Here is a 27,825-nt window from a genome sequence, read left to right on the forward strand (position 1 = left end):
GAACCTGCCTTTAAAACCTTCCTCAGACGGCCCCATGCAGAGAAGGAGTGACCTGGGGAAACTCTTTGCATTGGCTCCCACAGGCTGCTACCAATTCCCACCAGCTCTTACACAAAATGTACTGTACATGAGTAGCTTCTAATCCAACCTAGGAACCCCCCCCCCCCCAAACTGAAATCATGTTTCAACTCAAAATTGAGCCCTCAATATTTTTAGACTCCTGAGTTCACACTTGGGGTGAATTTCTGGAAATGTGTTTCCCACCTCAAGCCATCAGACTTTGAGTATTTTCTTCACACTCTGTCTGAAACACAGGAGGATTATTTCACTTTTCCTTCCAGGGGATCAGATGTGACACCTTTCTCGTGTGCCCTCGCTTCCCCACCTCCATCCCCGGGCAAAGTCAGGAAATGAGCGCTCCGGAGCCCGCGCCTTAACAAGCCGTGTTAACCGGCCAGCCGAGCTTCAGACAGGCTGCTGGCTCACGCGGCCTCCAGGTCGTCAGCATGTCTGGCACCACGCGACTTGCCACATTTGGCAGGGATGAGGAGGCTCAGGTCTTTAATGATGTTTGTTTTTCCCTTTCTCCCTGCCTGTTGCATCTTATTTTCTGAGCCGACCGTCTTGTTCCATGGGTGAGTGACTGCCATTGGGCATAAAAGAAAAATCTGTTTGAGAGCTAAAGCTCTCCCAAGACCTTTCTGTTTTATAGTTTGAGAAAAACATACTTGATGAAAACTTGCTGGGTCTCTAACCACTTCACGATAAGTCATGACTTTTTATTTTCCAAATAATGAAAATATTGCTGAGCAATGACGAAGGTTAGCATTGAATTCAGTCACTACCTCCTTACACTTAAAGTTTAGGCCTAATTAATTCACTGGGAGCAGTTTCACTTATTGTCTTTGTGCCAATACTGACACACAGTAGCTCCAACAGGAGCAGCTGCAGCTGTAATTTCTTTGTATAAATCAATAAATGTCTTTTCTAACTTCAAAAAAAGAAAAAGGCAATCAGATTTGTTTGTAATGTTTATCAGTGGGACCGTCCACAGAACTATGCAAGGACCTTATTAAAACTGAAGGAATTATTTTATTCTTAACAAGAATGAATAATTTTGAGGAGCTAAAGGTGCTTGAAAACTCATGAAACTTGGCGAAAATTTACACCTGATAGGGGTTTTAGGCATGGGTGCGGCAAAATGGCTTGATAGCGCCCCCTACAATGCAGCCCTGACAGCAAGTTTCACCTTGATGTACTAAACTTGGTATGTATCAAGTCAAGACTCCTGGAGTTATACCCAAAATCCAGCAGGAAATCTGCAGTTTTGAATTTTGTGGTCATTTTAGGCGATGTACAGGCACTGTACTGCAACAACCTCCTCCTACAGGATTAATCTGATGGACTTCAGCTTTGGTCAGTGCAATCCAAAGCTTTTGAGTTTTTGTTGAATGTCACATTGTGTAGTGCCACCTACTGGCCTACAATAAATAGCGCCGCCCCCTCGTTTCACCTCCCCCTTTGGAATCATACGCTAAACCCAGCAGGAAGTCGGCCATTTTGAATTAACAATGGAATTTCAGCTTATTGGTGACATTTCTGGGTGTTGTACTATAATGAACTACTCTAAAAGGATTATTCATATGTGGTCAGTCTAATCTAAAGACTTCTGTGATGCTAAATCGTGAAGCTTTTTGAGTTTCGTGAAGCAACTTAAAAATTTGAGGCAGCCTGAACTCTAACTTTTTTCACTCTCTAGTTATAATCATTTGTTTGTTTGTTTTTTTTATTAATGATGTTTGAATTCTTCATCAAGTCAATAAAAGCCATGTCTCAGTGGCTGCAAGATGATGTTCCCACTTCCAAGGATAAACAGGAGTGTCTATAGCAACAAACAGCAGCAAATGAGTCATAGTTTCCATATGTCTACCACAGGTGTTCGTTGTGGTTAGTTTGTATACCGCTGCTCCGGTATTTTGTTGTGTACTGATATGGATCCCAGCCAACCAGAGCCAGGACACCCAGAGTTTTATCTGCCCTCTGATTGGTTTTCAGATTGAGTCTTTACAGGCGTTTGGGTTCTGGATGACAGAAAGCCCCACAGACCTCCATGCCTGGTCTGCAGCTGCGGTATGGAGCTCAATAGACCACATCAGTCTGCTGGAGGACCTGGGCTGAGTCACATTCATGGTGCGGTTGATGAGGTCAGACAGTGAACGCTGGCTGCAGCTGGCTCGGAGATAAAACCAAACCCCAAATGTCTCTGACACAATCTCCTGACTATTTTTATTCTTGATACCAATACGACCGAATCCTCAGACTCTGATATTCACACTCGTAACTCAGATTCTCCAGACACGACAAGATTATAGCATGGCTGTGACCACAATGACAACAAAATGTTCTGTGTTACGTGTGTGTGGTTTCATGCAGAATGACAGTAAGGGCTGTTTGTGCTCTCATGGGAAGTCTGACAGTTAGAATTTCTTAAAACCTTTCAACCGACAAAAGAAAACACGAGACAAAATGTTCAGAAAAAAGAATGATTAAAGGTGCATAATAGAAAGCATGTGGTACATTAATAGCACAACAAAGACAGATGTTTGACTGTAATCCCAGGAAGAAAAAAGAGGAAAATGTGCATGACCTACAAATATTGTATTAATTGTGTTCAGTCCACTTGTATCCAAGTTTCTGCATTGAACTCAACATTTGCTGTAAGTCATTATAAACATATTTTACAATCAAGTCGTGTTTTTTGTTATTCTTCTTCTGGTACAGTAAAGTGTTGTAGTCAAGGTCCAGGACCAACATGGGTCCTTGAGTGCATTGTAGGACGGCCCCAGCAAAATGAAGAAGAGAATATTTTAACTTTTACACAATAGTGATCCTCGTTTGATCATGGACTTTTTTTGTCCTCGTACCTAAAAATAAAGAAAATTACTCAGAGGGGATTCCTTCCCAAAATCCTCCTAAATTTGCATCGTCTGTGAGGGTTCTTTACATGAAAAAGTTTGGGAACCCCTGATGAAGACGACCAAAAACCAGACCAAGTCATGCGCAAGACCTTAATGTATTGACACTGAGTCAAGACCATGTGCTGTCACATCTCTAGAGCTGACATTCCTTTCTAAGTGCTGATAAAAGTTTGGAGAGTCTTAGTTTACTCTCATCAAATCCACACAACTTTTGTGCAGTATTCATGTTTCTGCATTTGTCTGTACGCTTTGTAAACTTAGCTAGGTGGCAGTTAGCTGGAAACTACCTGAAACAAGCACCCTGACCCATTAGGCTACATACATTGTCAACAAATATATATAGCTAATAATGTTAGCTAGCTAGCTTTGTGCAAATCTTTCTAAATGCTGTTGAAAGTTTGATGTTGTCCCACTCATCTCAATGAATGTTGTATAGCAGAATTTACACACTGCTGTGTGTTTTGTTTTTGGAGGCTGTTTTGCAGATGAATTCTTTGTGGTTTAGTAACCAAATTGTTTTTACTTGACTGACATCTCTTCCCAGACAGCCACAGCTTCTTCTCTTGTTTCCTCCGTTCACTGTCTTGGCAGTCGCGTGAAGGGTAGCAGGGTGGAGTGACAGCCAGTGACAGTTAGAAAAATGTCAAATTACAAATGAGTTTAGTTATGAGTTGCATTTGAAATAAAATCCAGACTCTCCTTTGTCTGAAACAGAGTATAAATGTCAATTCCAAGCCGAGTCCTTTAAAAACCGGTTGCGAGACCAAGACGAATCTGTAGTAGGCCAACTTCAACACGAGAACAGTACTGTAAGATCATTTATTGAACCCCTTGGATTTATTTGTCAGTGGTACACTGTGCAAAAATGTTTATGTGATTTTCTTAATGGATATAGTATTATTACTCACTGTCACTACTACTTATTCCACTTTAATCTCTTGGAACACATAAATATACGACATATTACACAAATGGAGCACATAAAATTATAATTTGTTTTTTCAATGCGACATTTTCTAGCATAAAAGAACACAATTTATAGATGTCGACTCTTAAGGGGAAAAAGTTTTATGTCACAGAAAATACAGTATTAAAGAAAGTAATTAGAGGTTCTTGTTCACAAGACGTTCTTTCATAAAAACGACTTACATCAGTAGCCTTGTGTTTGAGGAGCGGACACAGACTTTTACAACACAGCTAACCACAGCTGGTGGTGGCCATAAGTCTCCTCGCTCCTGCGCTGAGTGCCTAAGTGCTCATTACACAGTGGGATGCAACGTCTTACAAGCTCTGCACTGTCTTACCTGATGAAGTTACATAACGGCAGCCAGTCAGAGGGGTCTGATCCAACACCTCATTAAATCTGCAGCATCTATCAAAACCTCGACTACCTTGTCTGGTACAGGGGACTCACTCCAAACCCAAAATTACAGCATTAAATTGCCCGAATTTTTGGTATTAGACAGACTGTAACTCTGAACTCAAGGCAGAGGCTTAATAAATGGACCCACATCCTGCAGCATATTTAGACTGCAAACTCTTGAGCCAAATTGGTATGTCATGGTGGATAAAGCTGTCGAGTTTCCTGGAATCATCTAACGCGGCATGGAGGGCATGAATACAAATTATACATCAAATGTTAGAGATTCAAAATTAATCAGAAAATTTATTCCAAGCTAATATGGAACAGAAAATCTTTAGAAACGAGGCACTGCTCATTACAATTGTAGATTGTAATTGAGTCCTTGGCCTTAAGGCATTCAAACCAAATGAATGCATAAATACATATTTGTTTGAGCTGAATGTGACTTTAACTATTAGTCTGGGTTGTGCAAAAAAAAAAAGGATTATAGAGACCAACTTTGGAAAATTACAGGAAACGGGTGAAACCACTGACATATTTCCTCAAGCCTACAGAGGTGGGAAGTAACTGGGTGCAAATACTCAGTTAATGTACTTCAGTGAAGTTTACTTGAGTATTTCTTTCTCTGACAACTTTTAACTTTGACTCCCTGCATTTGAACACAAATACCTGTACTTTCTACTCCTAAAATTTTCAGAACATGTAAATTTTAATATAGTTTTAATGTATTTGATGGTTATTATTGATTATATTCATTCAGCATCATTGTGTGCCTTCCCAACTTCAAGACTAGATTCAACCTAAATGGCTGGGACAATAACACAGTGAAAAGATGATTCCTTGTGGCAAAACGAAAACAGTATAAAAGATGTAACAAAAATGACAAAACAAGACATAATATGTTAAAAACAACGTAACAAAACAAAAACAATGCAGCAATATGTAAGAGGACAAAAGATGTGTAAAAGACGTAACAAGATGAAAATGACTTAAAAGGTAAAAAAATGGCGTAACAAGATAAAACATAAAAGCCGTAACATGACAAAAAGTATGTAACTACAAGACAAAAAAGACTGCAAGACATAGTAAGTTGAAAACGACCAAACAAGACATATTTTGAAAACAATGTAACAAATCGAAAACAATGTAACTATATGATACAAAGATGAACATGATGTAACAAGATATAACAAGACAAAAATGATATAACAAGACATAACCAGATGAAAATTATGTAACAAGGCCAAACATAAAAGACATAACAAGATGAAAATGACATAAAAGACAGAAATGGCACAACAACATGTAACAAGACAAAAATGACAACAAGAGGAAACATAAAAGACATAACATGATGAAAACGACGTAGTATGATGAACAACGTAACAGGACAAAAACAGCGTTATAACATGTAACAGGTCGAAAATAACGTAAACGACACAACAATATGAAAACAACGTATAGGATATAACAACACAAAAACAATGTAATATGACGAAAATAGCATGACATGTAACAAGATGAAAATGACGGAACAAGATGTGAAAGACATAAAAGACGTCACAAAGCAAAAACGATGTAAAAGACGTACCAAGATGAAAACAATGAAAAGATGCAACAATGTACCAAGATGAAAATAACTTAAAATACATAACAAGACAAAAACAATGTAAAAGATATAACAACACAAAACATACAGAGAGAGACTCAGCTGCAGTGAAACAGGTGGAAGAAATGTCCTTCAGATGACAACTTTTTTACTTTTATAATATGAGTACATTTCAGAGCCTGTACATCTTCACTTTTACTTGAGTAAAGAAGTGGATTGAGTACTTCAACTTTTAGTAAAGTCTTTTTGTACGTAAGTATCTGCACTTTCACTTCAGCAAAGAATACGTGTACTTTTGCCACTTCTGAAAAAACAGAACCCAACTTTGGAGAATTACAGGAAACCATTGCTATATTTCCTCAATTCCATTTACCTGACCGAATCGCCCGCCTTCACATCTCTCTGTAAAATCACTCAAAATGCTCAAAGTTGTGGACCCTGTAACATAAACCTGAACCTGAATGCCCTTCTTGGAAAAACATGGCCATTACGGTGGAAGATTGATGACAGGTCGGCGAAGGTATTCTCTGAATAGCCTCAGAGTGATGGGGGAACGTATCATTTCTAAAACAACAATGTGGTTTCAGTGTCTCACTAAATTTCCCAGTGTTATGCAAAGGTACTCTTCGAAGGCCCACGCAAGGCCGCCGGTCAAAGTTGCGGCTGATGGTTTTGCCATATGTAAACTATGAGTTCACTCTCAGACTTCATCCAGCTGCTCCTTCAGTCAGTCACACCAGCTGGATGCGTTCACACTCACTCACTCCATCTCAACGCATGTCTCACCCACACCTACACTCACACTGTGGATGGAGACTGTTGTAAATCATCACCGGAGAGACTTGACACCAATTCAGCCACGCAGCTCGCTCTCTTTCACACACACGAATAAACACCCCCAGCGCTATCTTTTCTCATCTTTCTGACCTTTCCCTCTTTTCTTTTACTTTTTTAGACACAGTAGCAGCACGACTATGGGTAGCGATGTCAGCTCACCGCTTGCGCCTTCCAGACTCAAATATCTCAACAACTATTGGATGGATTGATTTGAAATTTTATGCAAACATTCGTGGTCCCCTGTTTTTTCCTCTAGTGTGAGAATGAGATCTTGTGTGAAAAATATTGAGAAGTTTCAGATGAATTTCCACGATATTTGGTGCAGACATTCATGTCTCCCTCATAAGAAATTGTGCTGACTTTAGTGATCCCTTAACTCATCATCAGTTCAGGTCATTTCCATTTTTCCAATTCTTTGTTGCATGACTAAACACCAAAACTGCTCTCTGCCTGTACAGTGTAGTGTGATGTACATCCATTTAATGAACTGCACGTGTGTTTACATGAAACATTCAAACCGAAAGCTACTAGTGCTAATCAGTCAGGGTCCACGTGTACTCCATCATAGCTAATAGCTAACAGGAATGGAAAAAAGTTGCTGAATGTTTAAGTTAGTAACATTACTCACTTTTGTAATTGAAGATGTAGCTGGACACATACAGTTTATAACCCTTATACAATGAGTGCCAAAACTTTATTATCCCCGTGTGGATATTTACCTTCAGTTTCACCATAAAAACATGTACTAAAAGGACAATTTGCAAGGCGTATGAAAGTGCACCATCTTTACATATACATTCCTAAAAATACAACTGGCAATAAATTAGTCTACACTATGCACCACATCACATTAATCTACTGCAGCAAAGTCAGGAGCACCACCCGGTTTCCTAGTCCATCAGGAGCGAATTTAATTACTTACCTTGACCAGAAAATCTATCTATTTGCAGTCAGTAATCTGTAACGTCTTCCTGAGGGTAAAAGTTCAAATTCCCTTTACAGTGGATGAGAAGGGTTGTTAATAATTATAGCAGCTTTCCTCCTGAAGAGTTCAGCATACATACTACTTAGCTGCTTCTGTGGTTTCTGTGAAATGTTATACTGCGAAGAGGACGGGACATTACTGTTCTCCTTCACTCGTTCTCATTTTTGGCAGCTCTTTCAAGCACAGAGTGTCAAAAAGAGCTGTAGCAACTTAATGTTAGCTAAGCTGTGAAAATCAGGCTAACATTGATGCTAAGATCAATGTTAAATGGTGATGTAATGCATCAAAATAAGACTATGTATGACACCGTGCAGTAGCATGGGATCATGGCAGTCTGTCTGAAAACAAGTTCACATAATGTAATAACCCTTAGTGACATTTGCCGACTACCATCCTCACTCTCTGATGAATCCAATGTAGCCCCTTTTTTTGTTTGAACATTGCTGGAAACTTTGGGGATAACGTAAGTACACAACTCAACAAAAATATTACATAAGTGTACTGTTTGTAAAGATTTTAATGTGGAAATGTTGCATATCACAGCTTTAAACGCCCTAACTAGCTAACGGCAGTTAAGATACAGTTAGCGGTTACATTACTTTCCATCTCTGTAAATCAGGGAAAGTTGAGGCGGAGCAGCCGGAGGACATCAGACGGAAAATGAGAAAGCGTTTTCTCCATTAAATATAATTCAGTTTAACCAAAATCTGTGACATAGTTGGTGGTGTGTGATTTAGTGCCGTAAAGCATTACGCACTTCTCCCGACGCGGACGCCAAAGTTACATAGTGGGTACAGTGTTGCGAATTGACAAACACCATTTACCCTTTTATAAGTCAGTGTAGCATCAAAATGCTTTTGAAGTTGTTAGTTTAAGGTTGAATAGTTATATAATGTTGCTTTAAATGTCACAAATATTATCCCATTTTCACTCAGCTCAATATGCTCATAAAAGACTCTTCATAGCAAGACATGCATCAAACAATTGCTTTAGGATGTGAGGACAAAACACACCTACACAATACACAGCAGCCTGTTTACTCAGTATGAACAGCGCTGCATTGTGCTCCATTGAGTCTTATTCCAGGTGCTCTCATTAATCCTTCATACTTCTGGCACATTGAGAACAAGCGTGTCTGGGCTAGAAAGGTCCGCCATACGGTGGGAAACAGCGCATAGTGGGAGAGCACACAGGGTCATTTGTTCAGACACAGTCAAACCGCTGCTGTTTTCTCAAGAGTGACAGAGAGTTCAAAAAATGCAATAATCACTGTCTGAAAGTGTTTCCGGTGGGGCGTTCATCGTGCATTTTGAATGTTGAATCAGTGATCACCCCCAACAAATGGAATTTATTGAACCACAGACTGAACATGAATGTATTTATTGTGTATGATGTAACTATTTAAGCCCACACTGTAAAAGAAAAGTTGAAAGGACTCAAGATTTCAAGCCAACTGTCTTCACGAAAGTTGTGAGTTTTGACCCATAATCCTTTGTTAAGAAAATGTACTTTTTTCTACAATAACCTTGAATCTTTGAGCTTTAGAAACCCCAAAACTTATGTGTCGCAGTGAGTTGTGAACCCAATTTGTTGTTATTTTGGTATTTGAAAATTAGATGATTGTAACTGAAAGTATTAAAGTGGACGTTCATATTAAACATGGCCAAAGTGTCAAATAATGAGGTAAACGTCTGTAGAAGTGATCCCCATGAGGAAAACATTAAAGTTTCCGAACAACTCTGACGCTAGTTAGGCACTCCCCCAGTGTTTTGAGCTCCCAGCCTGGGCAGAGACAGCTGCAAGGAGCTAGCTAGAAGTTAGCGGCTAAAGTAGCTACTTGCTTACAACAATCTTTTATCCTTCAGGAAACTTAATCATTAATCACAGAGAACTGAGACAGACAAGCCAGAGGACATCAGAGGGAAAAGCAGGAAATTTTCTCTACATAAAATATGATCTGGTTTCACCAAAGTCAGCTAAAAACATGTAAAACTTGTCTCTGTAAACATGCAGAGTAACTCAATGAAAGTTGAGGCAGAGCAGCTGGAGAACATCACAATGAAGACCAGAAAATGTTTTCTTCATGAAATATAATCCAGTTTAACCGAAATCAGTGACTAAAGTTGTAAAGTTGTGTGCTTGTGTATAGTAATCAGCCCCCTCCCCCTGAAACACTCCTCTCCAGCTGCTTCTATTGTTTCCAGCTTCTCATTTCTGACCATCCTCAGAGGCACTCAGGGTGCTGTAGTCTTGCATAGTCAGATCAATCTCTGAGCTAAGTAGCCAGCTAGTGGCTAAAGTAGCTGCTAACAACATGTAAAACTTGTCCGGAAATCAGACAAACTCTGTAGTAGAGAGTTGAGGCGGAGCAGCCGGAGGACATCTCAGGGAAGGCCAGAAAATGTTTTCTTCGTGAAATATAATCCAGTTTCACCAAAATCAGTTGTGTTTGTACAGTAATCAGTGACACCCTGCAGCCACCGCTTTGCACTGCTGTGTGTGTCATTTCAGAGCAGAGAGGAGCTCATGAGCGTGGGTTATGCACCTCAGCAGGGGGCATAAAGAGACAAGAGCTAAAACAACTTGTTTCAGACAGAGGGTGGATTTAGGGGCTGCATTTAAGGACCAGCATATAATAATTAAGGATGCTTTTTAACTGTGAATCATGCAAAACTACTCTAAGTGAAAATATGGAACTGGATATGAGCGTAATAGGTCCTCTTTAAATGATTAACCATTATTCACTTTCACTGTAATGAGTTTACGCAACCATTTAAAAAAAAAAAAAAATTAAATGTAAATTATCTCTACAAAATATTACAGGTTGGCAAAACTTTCTTGGCTCATTTCAAAACTTATGGTAGGATTTATTCAAAGCTCAAAAAGTTCAGATAACTGCCTTAAAATTATGAGTTTTCTCCTCTTTTTTTTATTTTACAGTGCATAGAATAAGAACAAAAAACTTCTTCACTCATGTAGAAGTGCGTTGGTTTGGTATGATGTGTGCTATTAAAGTGTCTGATTTTTGACAGGGAGTGCGTCATCCTGTTATGTGGAATTATAACCTACTATTCCTTATAATAAGTGGTTCATGAGCGGGATGTGGGCCACATGTGGTAAAGTTAAGTTACTTGAGACGGAGGCTCAAATTAGTGACCTTGTTTGAATGTTAAGGCAAGAACGCCATGCCAGTTTCACTGAATTTCTTTGTTATATCCAAACTCTTTGAAACTGGACTCTCTATTTCCTGTCTAGCAGTATAGGAGCTGGAAGATAATGCATTTCCCAGAGAGACAGATGTCCAATCTCTAAAGTGCAGTCCAGGAAATGAATAGATTTCTTCCACATTTCAGACCTCAGTCTCCTCCACCTTCAACAGCTACAGGAGACAAACCATGAGGACAGGATTTAGCTTCTCTTTCGTAATACCAAATGTTCAGACTTCTTCTTATCATCGTGTTCCACATGCATTTGAAAGTCTGCTATTTCACTTTTACACTCGGAAAAAATCACATGTGGCATTTAAGGCTGTTCGCTGTGGTAATTGTCCCCTTTTTTCCTGGAGGATATTACAGGGTCGACGGATCTTAACACAGTCCCCTGCTACGAAAAAGGCACAAAAGTTCACAGCAATGGGGGATATAACTGTGTGAGAACATGGTGATTTACAACAGCCTGTCCCACCTGTGACTGCCTGTTTGCCCCGAGCTGAGGATAAATGTTTGGGGTGGGGGTGGGGGGGTGAATCTAGGACAATCCTCAGGCCAAAATTCACAGCTTAAAGGATATGGGCTATTTTCATAGCTTTCACTATAATTTCTCTCGGTTATGATAAACCTGCATTCATCAAAGTGATTGCTGAGATCTGGGGACCCCGTGAAAAAAGCAGCAGTGTCATCTGACGGGGCTAGAAGTTACACTAACAAGGTTATTTTTGCCAGTTTTAGTCACTTTACTCATTTGATTATTGTTGGCTTTAGTTAAGTCTACAGCAGCTGTCACCATCTGTATGCACAGTTACCATGGTTACCAGGTGGGGGCTGGAAACAGGAACGTTAACTTACCATCAAAGAAGTGTCTGTGTGCCGGCCTGCAGGTTTCCATGGTCCCAACTGTTGTGTTGTTGCTTCCTGTCTAATTTTCATTAGAACTGTGGATGCATTTAGTCTGTGAATCTGTTAACGACTTTCCTTCCTTGTTTCCTACTGGTAACGTTAGCTAACATTCCTGCCAGAGAAGTTAATGAAATGCAAGATGCTGTGTGTTAGTGAACATGCAAAGCAGCTACTTCTGTTTTGGGTCTGGGACGACAAACGGGAGCATGTTTGTCTGGATTCTCAGACTTTTAAGTTTTATCTCAATGAAAATAACAGGCATGAAACGTCCCCTAGACCACCGTCCAGAACAAACAAGTAAACCTCGCCACTGACGTGTCGTGATGTATTTAATGACCACACAGACCACTGTTTTCAACAACGCTGCCTCTGCTTTTTGCCTTCAGCTTCATAATGTTTGTTGTTGTCACAAACTTTTGACCCTTCTTCTTTTGGGGTAACTTTTGACTCTGAGTGTCGCCCCCTAGTGGATGTTTAGCTCAAAATGCATGATGATGTAAAAGACGCATGAAAGCAGCGACGGTTACATTGTTTGAATCGGACATTAAAGGGGCACAAACATGAAAAGATGCCATAAACAAATACGTTTAGTTTATGAAATAAAAATTACTAAAAAAAAAAAAAAATATTAAGAGTAAAACAAAGAGTGAGCTCTCACTGCACTGAAGAACCGCACACACAAAGACAGCAAACGCAGCAGTTTAAGGTTGAACCATAACAGATGTTTAAAATGGTGGAATTATTTTGCCTTTCCTCTAAATAAATAATGCTAATCTGGATATCTGATCTGTCTGCTCATGCTCATTACCAATTGGAAAAATTGACCAAAACTGAGAAAATAAGACATAAGTTACCAGAATTTAACCATTTTACTGAAACTTTAATCACAGCACTGCAGTCAAGGATGATGAATGGACATTCCCTATACTTCCTACCGACAAAGTGCTTCCATTTGTCCCTTGTTGTGTTAAAGTGATGCCAAAACATGTACTAGTAACCAGGCACAGTCTGCACGTGAGCATGTGGGTGCTGGATGTCTGTGAATGGAAACCAGGTGCTTTTGTGCTCTGCCAAGGCGGCTTGTTGTTGCACCGTCAGCTCGGTGTGTTTAGAAGTAGCTTAACGAGCTCAGCAGGACCCGTCACATCAAACGCCCCGCTAATGGCTGATAAACTCTTTGGGCTCGGTCAGGCCGGACAACAAATGGGCACGTTTACGTTCGTGGCAGCACAGGAAAAAAAAAAAAAAAAACCTCATTGTGTGCTTCTCAGGCCCTCCATTCAGAATCCAGGCCAGCTATTTTCATGAGATGTTAAGAGGAAACGGGGTTCTGGTTTACAGGAAAGCAATAAAATGTCCAAATACTTGACTGGTCAAAGAAGCAGTTTGTTTAAAAAAAAAAGAGAGAAAAAAAAGACCTATGTGAGGTAAGGAATGACAAAGGCAGATGGAAAGAGACACTCTGGTGTGATGTCATGACATTTCTGCACGAGCTCGGTTAGACAAGAGGAAGAGTCGGCAGCGCTGGTGGGGTAAAAACTAGTGAAACACACTCCAAAGAGCTTATCGGGACAAATCCACAGAGTGATCTGCAGTGATTTACCTCATCTGGAAGAGGGAATAAATTTTAAACAGATGCTGTGGTTCATTTGCAGGTTGTTAACAACACAGTAGGTTGTCTTCCCTTGGAGTTTTCTTTGATTGTCTACAAATAATTCACAGACAACCACAACCAAAGCTATGGAAGCCCATTTACACCCGTAAAAGAAAAAAAAATATCCCCATAAATGAAAAAAAATTGGAATGGTGAGTTTAAAACAAATCCTGATTATCAGATAAAAAGTCAAAATTATGAGCTAAAAAGACAAAATTACAAGATTAAAAGTCAAAATTGTGTTAAGAAGTCATAATTATGTGATAAAAAGTAGAAATTTATAGATTAAAAAGTCATAATTATGAGATAACAGTTGAAATCATTAGATTAAAAGTTGGAATTGTGTAAATAAAGTCATGTGATTAAGAAGTCAAAATTATGAGATAAAAAGCTAAATTGTGAGAGAAAATGTTGAAGAGAGTTAAAACGATTAGTTAAAAAGTGACAGTTACAAGTAAAAAAAAATCATAATTACGATAAAAAGTCATCGTTATGAGATAAAAAGTTATAAGTGATAAAATCATAATTATGTGACAGAAGTCATTGTTATGGGATGAAAAGTCACAATTATGAGTTAAAAAGTCATAATTACAAATCAAAACGTTGTAATTATTGGACAAAAGTCATCATTATGAGATAAAAAGTTATTATTATCAGTTAAAAAGTTAAAATGATTATTTTTAAAGTCAGAATTATAAGTGAAAAAAATCCTAATTATGAGACAAAAAGTCATCATTACGAGATAAAAAAGTTATATTCATGAGTTCAAAAGTCATATTTATGGGATAAAATGTCACAATTATTACTTGAAAGGCATATTTACAAATTAAAACATCAGACTTATGAGACAAAAGTCATCATTATGGGATAAAGAGACAAAACTAAGAGTTGAAAAGTATTCATTTTTATTTCATAATTACATTTTACCATGGGGATATTTTTTTCTTTTATTGGCAGAAATGGGCTTCCATACTAAACTAATAAAACACTGTACAAACACAGTATAAGTTACCAGCTCGAGCTTACTTCAGCAAATCTCTGTGCTTTCTCTGCATTTATTAAACGACATGAACATGTGTCCACCAAACGCTGCCAGGATGAGTGGAAGAGAGGAATAAAAGACCCCAGAGACACATTAAGGTTTTTGAGGAGTGAAGTTTAATGGGATCATGATTGTCTTTGTCGGAGGTCAAATATTGAATTGGTTTACAGGGACAAAAAAAAAAAAAAAAGCACAACCAGAGCCACACCTACATTCACTCAGCCAACTAAAACTCTCTACATTAGATACACCATCAGGGCAGACAAACCCCGAGAACCACTTTTAGCAGCTCAGTCTCACAGAGGATCATTACTTTTGACAAATGACAGACATTTTGCTTCTTCAAAGGTTGGGCGAAAGGCTACCACATATTATCTTTCTCATTTCGTCTGAACACACTGTTCCCAACGAACCGTTTTCATCTCTTCCTATCAAAGGGATTTATTGTTCTAGCTGGGCGAAACTCTCCGTCTCCTCTTTCTCTTGTATCTGGGCAATCTCTCCTCTCTGATTATGCTTTAGCTGGTTGAGATCAGTGTTACTCTCCGGGAGAGTAAAAGTGACCTCAGTCTGACTCACTGGTCGGCGTCCATCCGCTCCCCGGGCCCTACGACTGCGCGCGCACCGACAGAGAGGCTGACGGGCAGACAGACGGACCGGCAGAGTGCTGCTGGGTGGACAGATGTACAGGTGGACGGAGACAGAGGGACAGACAGGCAGGGTCCTACGGTTGCCCCCGTGACGAAGAAGGAGGGAGGCAAATTAGTGCAGAAGGGAGGGCGGACTGTGACCTTACTGGCCAGACTGGTAGCGAACGGGGTCACTGGGCTACAGCCGACATCACAGCGTGCTAGTTGTGGAAGCGGCCAATCGCTTTCCTATGTAGATCCTGAAAAGAGAGAGCAGTAATTGATTATTGCCCGTTTGCTCTAAACCCCTCCCCCAAACAGCAACTGTCCAATTGTAGCTTAGCAACCGTAGCTGGCTTCAACAGGCCTGTCGAGCTTTGGATTTCTTGACATGTTTATGTCTTCTGAATGTCTGCAGTGTCACGAACAGGGTGTCTGTGGCGATTTGTGACCTTTTTTGTTTGTTTTGTTATTTTTGTTGTTGTTGATCGTAGGTTTTTGGTGTATCTGCTCTAAATATGTTGTTCTTGTTTTGCCCAAATTGTTTGATTTGTTTGAGTCGACTAAGTAAACTGAAATATACAGTAAACTGAAATTTTATTTACTGTTATTGATGTGTGAAAAGTAAGAGGGGGAAGGACTAGAAAAGTTTTTGACTAACTGGTATTTGAATTTCACAGTTGTTACTTTCATGTTGCTGATGATCTTGTTTGTTTTTGTTTTTTATTACTTATACACTTTATTTTTTGTTTTGTGTTATTTCGACATGTTCAATAACTTGGACGGAAAACTGCTGTATTAAGTTACAGCTAAATCAAAAGCTTCCTACTGCTGCAGCTTCACATTAAAAGCATTTTACCTGACGCAGCATGACTTTTATTGTGAAGGGGTCACAGGAAATACAATGTTTTTGACAGTGAATAAGTTAAATAAATTAGGAGCAGCCATAGTGAGCTGCAGGCGACAGGCAGCACACCTTCACGCCATGTGCAGCAGAAAACCAGACTCTGCTCACAGAATGATGGAAAAAAGCCAGCAATTGCCTGACCTTTTTATTTTAATGACACTAGTTTGTTTTGCTGCCCTCAGAATTTTGCAACCTGTGATAATGAACCAAATTTGCGAGTAACTACAGGTGTCACAACCACAGTAACGGTGCATTTGCAATCAGACCATCATCGTGCCAATCAGGACTGCATTCTGCAATTATGTTTCTGGAATCACAGATTTTTACCATCACTCCTCAGTGAACTGCCTCCATGAAGTCTGAGGCCTTTTTCTACTTAAATATCTAGTTATCATTATGGATTTCATGTTTTTTTATGAATCTGTTCACATTGATACAGGCTAATTTAATTTTGCAAGACACTGAAAATTTGAAAAAATTAGACATAAATACATATAATTTCTTTTATCTGAAAGTACAGCACCCACAAAACGTAGCTGAAGACCCCTGATGTAAGAAACGGATTAAACTGTGTGTTTATGCGCTCTAACCTAAGCTGCAGTCATTAGCGTCTGCATAACTAGCTTACAGCCCGCAGTAAGTGTTATTTCCAAAGCCAAGGAGCACCTCATTAACTAACTACATCAGTTTGTGAAGTTACGAGTCACAGTGAATTAAAAAAAAAAGCCTTGTTCACAAATAGCACAACCACTGTGTAGTATTCCCCTACTGTGTGCAAGCTGGGGCGCTATCGGAGCTAAGTAGGCAGAGTTGTTACATACCTGCCAACATCTAGATTTCAAAATACGGGAGTTTTTTTTTCAGTGGCAGAACGGGGTGGATAGTACTCAGATTACTTAGGTTCCCTGACATTTTGACAACAGCTATGCTAACAGCTACACGGCTTGCCAGGTTGCGTGACAAATGGGTTGAAATCGTATATGGCGTGTGGATTGTGTGTGCAGACTTTGTTTCTTTCATGATCTGGCAACATGGGTGACGTCAGATGAACTTAACTTATCTTACTCGTGTGTGACGGCGATAATAAAGTTTGAGGGTCATGCAAGTTACGTGAGTTTCCCCGGGAAAAACAACAAAATGGGTGGGTGCTGGGAGGAAAAATGGGAGTGCTGACAGAGTGTTATAAGAACAAAACTACATTTTTTTTTTTTCGTATAAGTAACTAGCTCGATACTGCAATACAGGAGAATTTTATTTTTACTTTATTTGCTTCTTCTATGTGGATCATCAACTGGTAAAGACGCTAACTTTTGGTCCTGGAATTTGCAGGTTTTGCCTCAGTGTTTGGCACGATTTCACATATGCAGCCATAAGTGTGTATTTAAGAAAGCTTTTACAAGATTTTATTTTGAAAAAAAAAAATCAGCCAAGAACATTAGACAGTCAGCCAGAGACAGAGTTTTCACCAAACTCATGCAGCTAACATTTATTAGCTAGTTAGCTACAGTTGATAAAATCTGCTAGCATCAGTTGTCATTTCAACTGGGAAAATTGGTGGTTGTCAGCCAGAAACTAGGAGCTTCTTTTGTCTTTCCCTGTCTGAAATCAAGGACCCATTATTTGAAAAATTACTAAGAATTTAATTTGCCATCATTATTATTGAGCTGATGTGCCATGTGAGAATGAAAAGCTTGACATGCGTAACAACAGTAATTAGGAGGAGCGACTTATTGCTGTCAGTTGTTGCACTGCTGTGATGTATTTACTAGAGATATTAAGGAACATATAATGGAAAATAAAGCGAATCTGTGTGTGTGTGTGTGTGTGTGTCTCACCCGACTCCGAGTGTGAGCAGGTGTGAAGCCAGCAGTGAGGGGCCAAGGATGAGGAGGAGATCGGAGGAGAAGATTCCCCTCTTCATCACCTCTGCCTTCCTAACGCTGAGGGAGCTCGGCTGCTTTGGGTGCTGAAACACAAACTCTCTGCAGAGACAAAGAGATAGAGGGGGACGAGGAGCCGGAGATAAGAGATGCAGGGAGAAGGAGGACAGAAAAGAAAAAAAAATAAATAAACAGAGATAATGAGAACACAAGAGAGAAGACCGAGAATGCAGGGAAGGCAGCAAAGCACTGAGAGTCTGAGACCATTAAGAGCTACTACCTGTCAAACAGACTTATTGTATTGTGGAAGATTAAATGTCAAGTGTGGCAGTGTAAATAAAAAACGAAGGTGATTCATGTGTTTCTCAACACTCAAAGGTATAAACAAAACTTAAAACACAGCATTGCAACCTGCTGTCAAAGTCAAACTGAAGAGAAACACTAGAAAACACCTACATCCCAATTTTTTTTGATGGTTTTTACGAGCACAACAGGCCTTATTTTTCAGCTGAAAATGAAAATGCTGTGTCTTTCTTTAATTATATATGGATACATTTGTTTGGAGTTAGTTATAGAGGGTAACTACTTGTACATAAACAAGCCCGGTGTCTCCTCCGGCAACCTCATGACTGCACCAAGAAATAGTTACAGCACATAACTCCAGATAAAAACCACAAATTGTTTGTTTATATTTCTGTTTGTGTACCGATTAAACAAACTAGATACAACATTTTAATTAGAGATGCTCTCAGGCATAGTCTTGAACTTTAGAGAACCAGGCTTGCCGTTTCCCCCTGCTTTCATTGTTTATGCTAAGCTAAGCTAATCACCTGGTGCCTCCAGCTCCCTACTTAAAGGGATAGTCCGGATTATTTGAAGTGGGGTTGCATGATGGACTTATCAATAGTCAGATTATTAGCTACAGTAGATGGCGGTCGGCACATGTCCAGTTCGGAGAAGCACCAGAGAGACCATCAGAGAAAGTAAGCAATGAAGTGCTGTGGAGTCAGCAACAAAGGCATTTTAGTCATTTTAACCACCTAAAAGTGAGCATCAGTTTAAGTGTTTGCTATATTTACAATATTTTTACCACTTTACTTTGCCACCAGACAGCCTTTCCTGACAGGAAACTGATGTTGTGCAAGCTAACTATCACTCCTCCGAAACCAACCAAACTCCATAGACAAAATCAGTAATTTTATCTTACAGGACACTGAAGTTATTCATTTACCACTACCTACTTCTGTTAGTTTGTTTGTCTTGTTGTGTGACTTTGGTGTTTTAAAAAGATAGTTCAGGTTCACCAAAAATCACACAATAAGTCAAACAAACCAACATATCAAGGCAGCGGTAGAGCAGCAACTCCCATTTTCTGTGAGGTAAAATTACTGATTTCATCTATGGAGTTTTGTTGGTTTGGAGAGAGCAATATTTGTCTTATGTAATGGCCACCTGACAGCAAAGTAAAACAGTGAAAATACTGATATTGATTTCTTTTAGGTGGACCTCTTTGAAGTGGCTAAAATACCCACATCAAATAATCCAAGCTTCTCCTTTAATGCACCAACTGAAAGAACTATTCCTTTCCAACTTTTACACACGTATACATCTTTGCAAGTGCTTACGAGTACTCTAATAACTTAAAAATGTAGAATAATATCACATCAAACGTAAATAAACATGAAATGAAATAAAATTCACACTTTAAAGGGCCCTGTCTTACTTTGGTGGCATATTTTCAGGTCTACTGGACCAGTCCCACACCCAGTCAGTGTCCACCCGTCGGTCACCTTCCTCCTGCAACAGACATGCGGGATCAGATGATGTGCAACAATAGAAAAAAGTGAGGATGAGTTGACGCAGAAGAGAAAATCAGGTGGGTGTCAACAGCCATGTTTCCATCCAAAAGTGATGAAAAAATTTTAACTGAATTTAGGATAAAACTCAAAAAGAAAATGTGAATGTTCCATCAGTGTACGAACGTGTGTGTGTGCGATTGTGCGAACGAATGGCTGAATGTGGAATGTAGTTGGGGAAAGAGTGAGAGTGTGACAGAATTATTTTCCCTTGGTTTTTTGAAAAAGAGTTGAAGGGCCTGTGTGATTTACTGGCATCTAGTGGTGAGACTGCAGCCAACTGAATATCCCTTGAAACCCTCCCCTTCCAAGTGTGCGGGAGAAACCACTACAGCTGCAGTATTTCAGAATGTGCACAGAAATACATCAATGGAAACACGGCTAATGAGTTTTAAAAATTCTTACAAATAAATATCTAACTACATAAATGCAAACGAATAATTTATCTAAATTTTAAGGTCTGCAAGCTGGTTTGAAACTGTACAGAAATAAACAGGAATGAGGAAAGAAGGAAATCAGTATAGTAACTGTAGCAGGGCTTAAACCAATAGTATGATCCGTCCACACCAAATTAGATGCTGGATGATTTATTCTTACTTTGTTTATTTGTTTTTGTAGGTCAAAGGGGTAAATACACATAGAAACAGAAAAAACAGAACATGAAGTTAGGAGAAGAAATGAAAATAATAAACAAATAAAAAACAGTTTCATTTTATGCATTTTAGAACAAACAGTAAATTAATATACATGCATGTAAACACAACAAAAGATTTTTAATTGACCTTTACCAATTGTAAAAATGTTTTTTTTACTCCAGTTTTCATCCTAATAAAATTTTAATTTGGCTTCTTATTTCTGTTGACATCCTTTTCAAGAACACACAGAACTTTCAAAGTTTAGTTGCTGCCTGTATTTGGCACTAAATATGTCTGCTTCATCCCAGCCACACTGTTGTATGCCCCATTTTGTAAAGATTTTCCTTGCAGACAAATATCTGTGAAGCAGTTTTAGTTCTATGATTTATTCTCACTTTTAACAAAAGTAACAAAGCATTTCTGAGATGAACTTGAGGCCTGTTAAGACTGTGCTGTGTGTGCTCCATACACGTTCCTGTTCATTTGCTGAAGAACAAAATGTAACTCTGTCCCACCTCGTCGTTTTATCACAACTCATCGTCCTCTGATTTATAACAAAATCAAAAAAATAAGAGCTCAGAATATAAATGTATCAATAAAAACATGAGTTCATAAGTCAAGGAAATACAAGAATAATATATTCAAGAATATAACACAAAGAAATGGCTCCAACACTGTGTATTTTTCAGAATATTTACAAAAAGGAGGGTGAAGTCATCTGATGAATATTAACAACACATGTCTGTGTTTATGGAGTAAATACCTGTATGGTGACACAGTCACTGTCCTGCTCACTAGTGGGTCTTGGGGAACCGTTGTTCTGTGGTGTCCCCACCTGCGGAGGACTGTGGACATTTACAATCTGGGTTTAGTCTCCATATATGGTAATTTAATCATCCTACATTTCAGTTACAACAAACAAAAACAGATAAAGTAAACACATATTGTGAAAAACAAGCAAAGTTCCACAGAGCGCAGAATGAAACTCATTACTGTGCAAATTATTTTTACACCTCGCTGTGCAGCTCAAACCCCCGAAGAACACACAAAACAAAGCCCACACAAACAAACTGCACTGTTATTACCTGTCTCTACTCCTCTCGCACTCCAGCTGTGCCTCCAGAAGGATCCTCTCCAGCTCCCCCTGCAGGGCGGAGGAGATACTGTCCTCCGGTCCCGTCAGACTCTCCCTGCGGCTCACGGCTGCGATCAGCTCCTCCAGCTCCACCCAGGAGCCTGATGGGGAGACAACACAAGCAGCGGAGTTTGTGATGATGATGAAAACGGTCGGACTTACACAGACTGTAAGTTAGACTGTAATGAGCCAGAGAGGAGTCGTGATGAGGAAAGTAAACAAGACTTAAAACTGAGTCTTTACATTGAGTGTATTCTTGTTGTTTGCTCTTGCTGGAAGCAGAACTCTCACTGGGAATCAAAGGTATCAGTGCTGCTTGGCAAGAATTCAATAAAAAGCCAACTATCAGTTTAATTATGTTGAACAGATATGATAAATTAGTGTTATCTGATTAATGATTCTGACCAGATTTTAATTAAAAACTAACAAAGTCAGTTTTTTAAAATGCTAATTTTATCTGAAATGTTAAAAAAGTAATTATTTACATGTGAAAAATGTTCTTAGTAATAAATCAAACTACATAAAGTTTTCTCTTAAAGGTGCAGTTTATCAATATTTCTGTCTAATCTGTCTGAACACATTTACTAACACTATTAATATGTGTTGTTTCTGCATAATGAGAAATACATTAATTTGGTTTTTTGCCTGAATTCTTACTTTTTATTATGCAAATTATTGGTGCATTTGTTTGTCAAACCAACTCATCTGAATTGTTTTGCAGCTTTTCTTTAAATCAGCGAATGAACACCAGGCCTGGCCAATAAAACAATATGTGTCTGCAAGAAACACTTTAATTATTAATTAATCAATAAACGATTCAATAGTTTCACTTAAATGCATTAAATGCAAACTCCCATGAGAGCACATAATGACTGAGCTCTGGCTCATAAACAGCCCGTCATATCCTTTGATAATTGAGCGCGCAACAAGTGACACACAAACAGCCGATCATTGAACTGGCGTGTTGTTCTCGCCAGGATGCGAGATGACTCGACTTTAAATCTCTTTAAACTCCATTAAGTCTGTTACCTGCGTGCCTTGATAGATAAAGTGGTTAAATTCAAGCTTCTTTCTCCTGGTCTTTATTGAAAATAGGTAATTAAAAATGATCAGCTATTATCAATAGCTGTATAACTCAGCCCTACTGACCACTGCAGCTTTGTTGTCCCAAAATAAACCAGTAATCCCAGTCTGAGGCTCAGAATGATGCATGTAGCTCATACAATTACACTTTTTTTTGTCTGAACAATTCTAATATCATTATTTAAACCATCTGAAATGTTGTAGTTTTTAGTGTGAAGTGGACCGTGAGTGGACAGGTGTGTGTTGTTGTGCTCTGGCATATGGTGATTTACAAGCAGCATCACAGATGTCCTGACACGACATCAGGTGACCTGAGAGACACCGAGTGCAGGATGGACGTCCGGCTGGACACTGTTGTCTCACACTCACGCTGCGTGCAGGTCCTTAAAATGTCTACTACTGAATTTTAGGAAAAAATGTCTTCAGTATGGTTTTTCAAAAGTTGAATTATGAAGTTTCACTTTCATGAAGTTGTATTAACTTCAGTCTCGCTTTTCAATGTCAAGTGTTGATCAGATTGTAACAACCACAATACAAAACCAATACTGAACCAATAACTAGAAAGGCAGAAGGAGAGTGCAGACCTTGATCAAGGCCAATAGTCTAGTCTTCTTTATGCAAGTCTGCAAGCGCAATCACTTGCACTTGCAAAGTATCTGTCAAAATAATTGCAATTTTTTTTTTTTTTTTATGAATGTCAACAAAAGTGCAAAAAATCATTTGTTTATCCGCTTGTGATTCTGATCTGCTCCAACATTTACTGGGTTCTTCAGTGGCCCGTGTTGCACCCTTTCACCTAGTTTAATGAAAAGTGGGCCTTTAGTTTTCCCATAATCCTGCTGACAAACAGACAAACGAACCGAACCACGAACGCCGCCTCCTCGATGGAGGCGATGAAAAAGCAGCGTCTGTTTCCATCAATGAGTTCTGGACGCTCGCACAGCATGTGAATGAATGGACGCGCAGGTTCACTGGGTACATGAGCAGGATGAGATTTACACACACGCGCACACACACACACATGCACAGTGGTGTGTGTGGCGTGCACACACCCGCAGCCAAACAGTAGGGCAGGGCTAACTCAGGCTGACAGCATGCTTGCTTACGTAAGATCTTATTTCTGTTAGAGATTAGCCATTCACCCTCTCCCTCCTCTTCCTGCCCATGTTTCTCTCTTGTCATGCTGTCTGTATCCCTCTGTGACATCGACACAAAATATCAACACCTCATCTGCCCACCAAAGTGTCCTTCGCTCTCATGTGATCTCTCTAATCTTCACTTTACCCGGGTTTATGACACCGTGTAATCACACAAACAGCAGCAGAGAGGGTAGAGACATGAGTGGGCACTGAGCTGGAGGGGGGAGTGAGGCAGGGAGAGCAGAGTGGGGGGAAACTGTGCCATTGCCCTAGTTATTTTCTACAGAGGGGAGTTATGACATAACAACTGCCTTGTTGCCTGACTTATCTGTCACCATTCTGCGGCACTAAATCAGTTTCTATGGTGCAATCCCGTACACATTCATCTGTGCCGCTGCCAAATCAGCTTTATGTAATGTGGACAAGAGCTGGATGCTAAAAGACTCAATGAACCGCAGAACAACACATTCAGTTTTGATTTGCCAGGGAATGAATGTCAGCTTCCAGTTTAGGGACTGCAGGGGTGAGGGAGGTTACATGTATGTCCTCTTTCTTCGTCCATTCGAAGGGAAGATAGTCAGATTGTCTCGGGAAAGTTTTTTCTTGCCTCAGATTAATATTTTATTTGACCTTACAGGATTTACTGACGAGAAGACTGAGTAGTTACACCAAAGAAATGCCTCTCATCATCCCCCTCAATGGTGCCAAGGCACACGCAATAAATTACAATACTGGGAAATTTATATTATTATTTATTATTCCAATAATTAAATTATTACTGATAAATATCTGCTATAATAATTTAATATATTGTGTGAAAGTGTTTCATTTGAATTCTTTGGCAAAATGTTTTATAAAATGGACAAAATAAACATGAAGACAAACTCTTCAGAACTGTTGTTTTAACAGCGATGTCACTCAGATTTTGTTCGGTCAGAACCATGAAATATTAAATCACCCATCTTTCTCAACATCAGGTCACCATAAACAACAAAAGCATGACACAAAAATGTTAAATTATCACTTATCTTTTCGATATTGACCACGAGAAGCATGTAATTATCTGCTGTTGTATCAACTGAAAAAAAATCCATATCGTGCATCCCTGATTTTCCCTATGAGGATGACAGAAATATAATTTATCTTCTTCCTTTCTATCATTTTCATGCTCTTTTTCAGTTTCTGCATTAAAAAAATTCTGGAAAAAAGAAATATTGCAAAAAGTTTTTACTGCACTCAGCTGAGGTGAAAAAGTTTATGTATTAATAAAAAGAAAATGCAACAAAGTGCAATGAAAACAGATTTAATGTGTAAATAATCACATGACTTAATGTTGCTCAGTCTTCCTGAAGAGGCGATCAGGAGACTGCAATGTCTCCGTTGTCTGAGGTTTGACTGGACTCTTTTAAAGGACCAGTGTGCAGATTTCACCATCTAGCGCTGACCTTGCAGATTGCAACCAACTCGCCTCACCCTCTCCTCCTAAGCATGTAGAAGAACCAACAGAGGCCACGAAACTTGCAAAAAGGCCACACAGAGCCGGTGTATAGATGATCCGTTACTGGGCTGCTGCAGAAACATGGCAATGCAACATGGCGGCCTCCATAAAGAGGATCCACTCGCTCTGAGGATGTAAACAGCTCAGTCTAAGGTAACAATTCTTATTTTCAAGTGATTACACACAAATGAAAACATACTTATGAAAATTTTATTCCATTCCTGCCACATTCTGACAACAGATCCCCACAATACTTACACACTGGACGTTTAATTACAACGTGCCCTCTTCTTCTTCTTCAGTCATTTAATGGCAGCCGACTGAATTAACTGTTTATCTTGATGCTCTAATAATCACATAACAATAGTGGGTTGACACTGATTAATTAGCATTTTCTTTTGCTGATTTTCAGGAAATCCAATTAAAATTTGTGCAGCATTTGGATGAAGATTTGACTGATAACACAGTATTTCTCACGTGTGTTTCCCATCATAACACTGTGATTTAAAAGCCTAAGGCAGAAGTTGTTGGTGCTGCTGGACATTGCACTGCATCTCTTTACGTTTATTTTCTCGGTAAATCTGCCCAGTAAGGCAACGCCAAGACACTTGGTTACACTGGAGGCAGTGATGTTTCGCACTGTTGTTTTTTGTGACCCCAAACAACGATATCATCGTCCATTGGACTGTGGACATCGTCATATGCCAGTTCGGGAGACATCGCCCAAACCCGCTAGCTAGTTCCTGACTTCCTTCTTCACTCTGTGACGCATCATCTTATGTTTCCCATGTTTCCCCCACAAGTTATAGCAGCTAGAGTGGACAAAGGGAATATGAGGACATTAACAGGTGATCAAATGAAACGCACAACTCAACAAAACATGTAGCATATGTGCACTCATTTTCACACATTTTAAGGCAGAAATGTTACATATTATGCTCTTAAAAGGATCAAGAGAAACTGGATTTTCTCAGTAAACCCAATACACACTTGTTATGTTTATGGAAAGTGTTAATTCCATTTCTGGTGTTTACACACCCAAATATCAATATCAGATCAAAATTCCAGTTGCACTGTAATAGTCTATAGTATCATTCTGGTACAGACCATTTGTGTCCATAATAAAACTGCTCCACATGTTTTACCCAGCATGCTCTGTGCCAAGCAACGTGCACACAGCACAGTGGAGCTATAAGCGTCAGGAAATCTCCACATCTTAATTGGCTTACAGAGATACAAACAGGTGAGTCAGGGAATCCGTTTACACAATGACAGTGTCAGACTGAGGAAACAACAACAATGCCAACAACTAAAACACTGCCAGTGCTTTTGACGCGCTGCTGGTATCATGTCTGCGCATCGGACGCACTGAGATAACGAATGAGGGTCACTGCTTACACTGTTTACCTGCTTTGTTTATATTTGCAGACGGAATTAAATCGATCTGTGCGCACAAACAGCTGTGACCCTGCTGTCGCTGAGCTGTTTAATAGATGCATGTGAGCAGAAAGCAGCCACCTCACGTACATGTCGTGATGTAAAGGCTAAAGAAACACAGCGGCCTGGTCCATGAGGCAGCATCACTCACCGTAGAGTCCGTCCTCTGGTGTCTGCGTGCCGGACAGAGACATGCTGGATGGTGATGGTGATGATGATGCTGATGATGAGAGATGCTCGGAGAGATGCTGAGACTGACCGAGGAGGACAAGCTGCAGGTGGCGACGAGTTTGGTTTGCCTCTGCGGTTTTCTCTCAGTCACTCCTGTGTTTTGTTGTAGTCTAAAAAGGACACCGGGCACCGACGCTGCGCTAATCCGCCTCCCCTCCCCTCACCCATCCTCTCCTCTCCTCTCCTCCTCTCCTCCACCCTCCCCTCTCCACCACGTGTCAGGAGCGAAGAGGTAAACAAAACAAGCTGAGGGAGCTCAGCAGGTAAACAGACACACCGACAACAGGCTGCATGTCTGAGACAGCACCAGCTGGTAAAACTGGCTCTTAACCATTCATTTTTAGAAAGATTTATATAATAGTAGCTCCTGATTTGCTAAAAGTTATCCATAAGATGCTTATGTAAGAAACTGTAACAGTTTTATAATACAAAATTGACAGAAAAATACACAAACAGCAAGATAAACTCCTGCACATGGCCTACCATGCAGTGTTTTTTTCAATTTAATTTAGACATACAAAGTACTAAATACATGGGAGCTGATAACAATAGCAAGTAAACATTAAAAAAACAAGGGATGAAAACAAATAAATCAATCTAATAAGAGACAGATATTTTAAATGAGTTGAAAATCAAATAATAATACACAGGTAAAAAAGAAAAAATAAATAAGTAAATAATACCAGACATTAGAAAAGAGGAGTTGGTATGATTTCTCTCATAATAATAGTAACCTCTTAATAATAAAGTTTATTCATATAGCCCTTCAAAACCAGCATTACAAAGTAATTTACACACATTCTTGGCTCTAA

At 39.4% G+C, this 27,825-nt stretch overlaps 1 protein-coding gene across 1 annotated transcript; it reads right to left on the reverse strand.

The window, feature by feature from the left end:
- Window positions 1-15,205: 15,205 nt before the first annotated feature.
- On the reverse strand, window positions 15,206-27,167 carry LOC146308614 (BCL2/adenovirus E1B 19 kDa protein-interacting protein 3). The gene is made up of 6 exons (XM_084745866.1): window positions 26,934-27,167; window positions 21,576-21,726; window positions 21,254-21,335; window positions 19,723-19,796; window positions 17,955-18,101; window positions 15,206-15,472 (listed from the first exon to the last, which is right to left on the reverse strand). The coding sequence occupies exons 1-6, from the start codon at window positions 26,974-26,976 to the stop codon at window positions 15,424-15,426; spliced, it is 546 nt and encodes a 181-aa protein (XP_084601992.1). The 5' UTR covers window positions 26,977-27,167; the 3' UTR covers window positions 15,206-15,423.
- Window positions 27,168-27,825: the final 658 nt, after the last annotated feature.

Source organism: Lutjanus erythropterus, chromosome 20 (assembly GCF_056507025.1).
Source record: "Lutjanus erythropterus isolate fLutEry1 chromosome 20, fLutEry1.hap2, whole genome shotgun sequence".
In the NCBI taxonomy this organism is placed as follows: Eukaryota; Metazoa; Chordata; class Actinopteri; order Lutjaniformes; family Lutjanidae; genus Lutjanus; species Lutjanus erythropterus.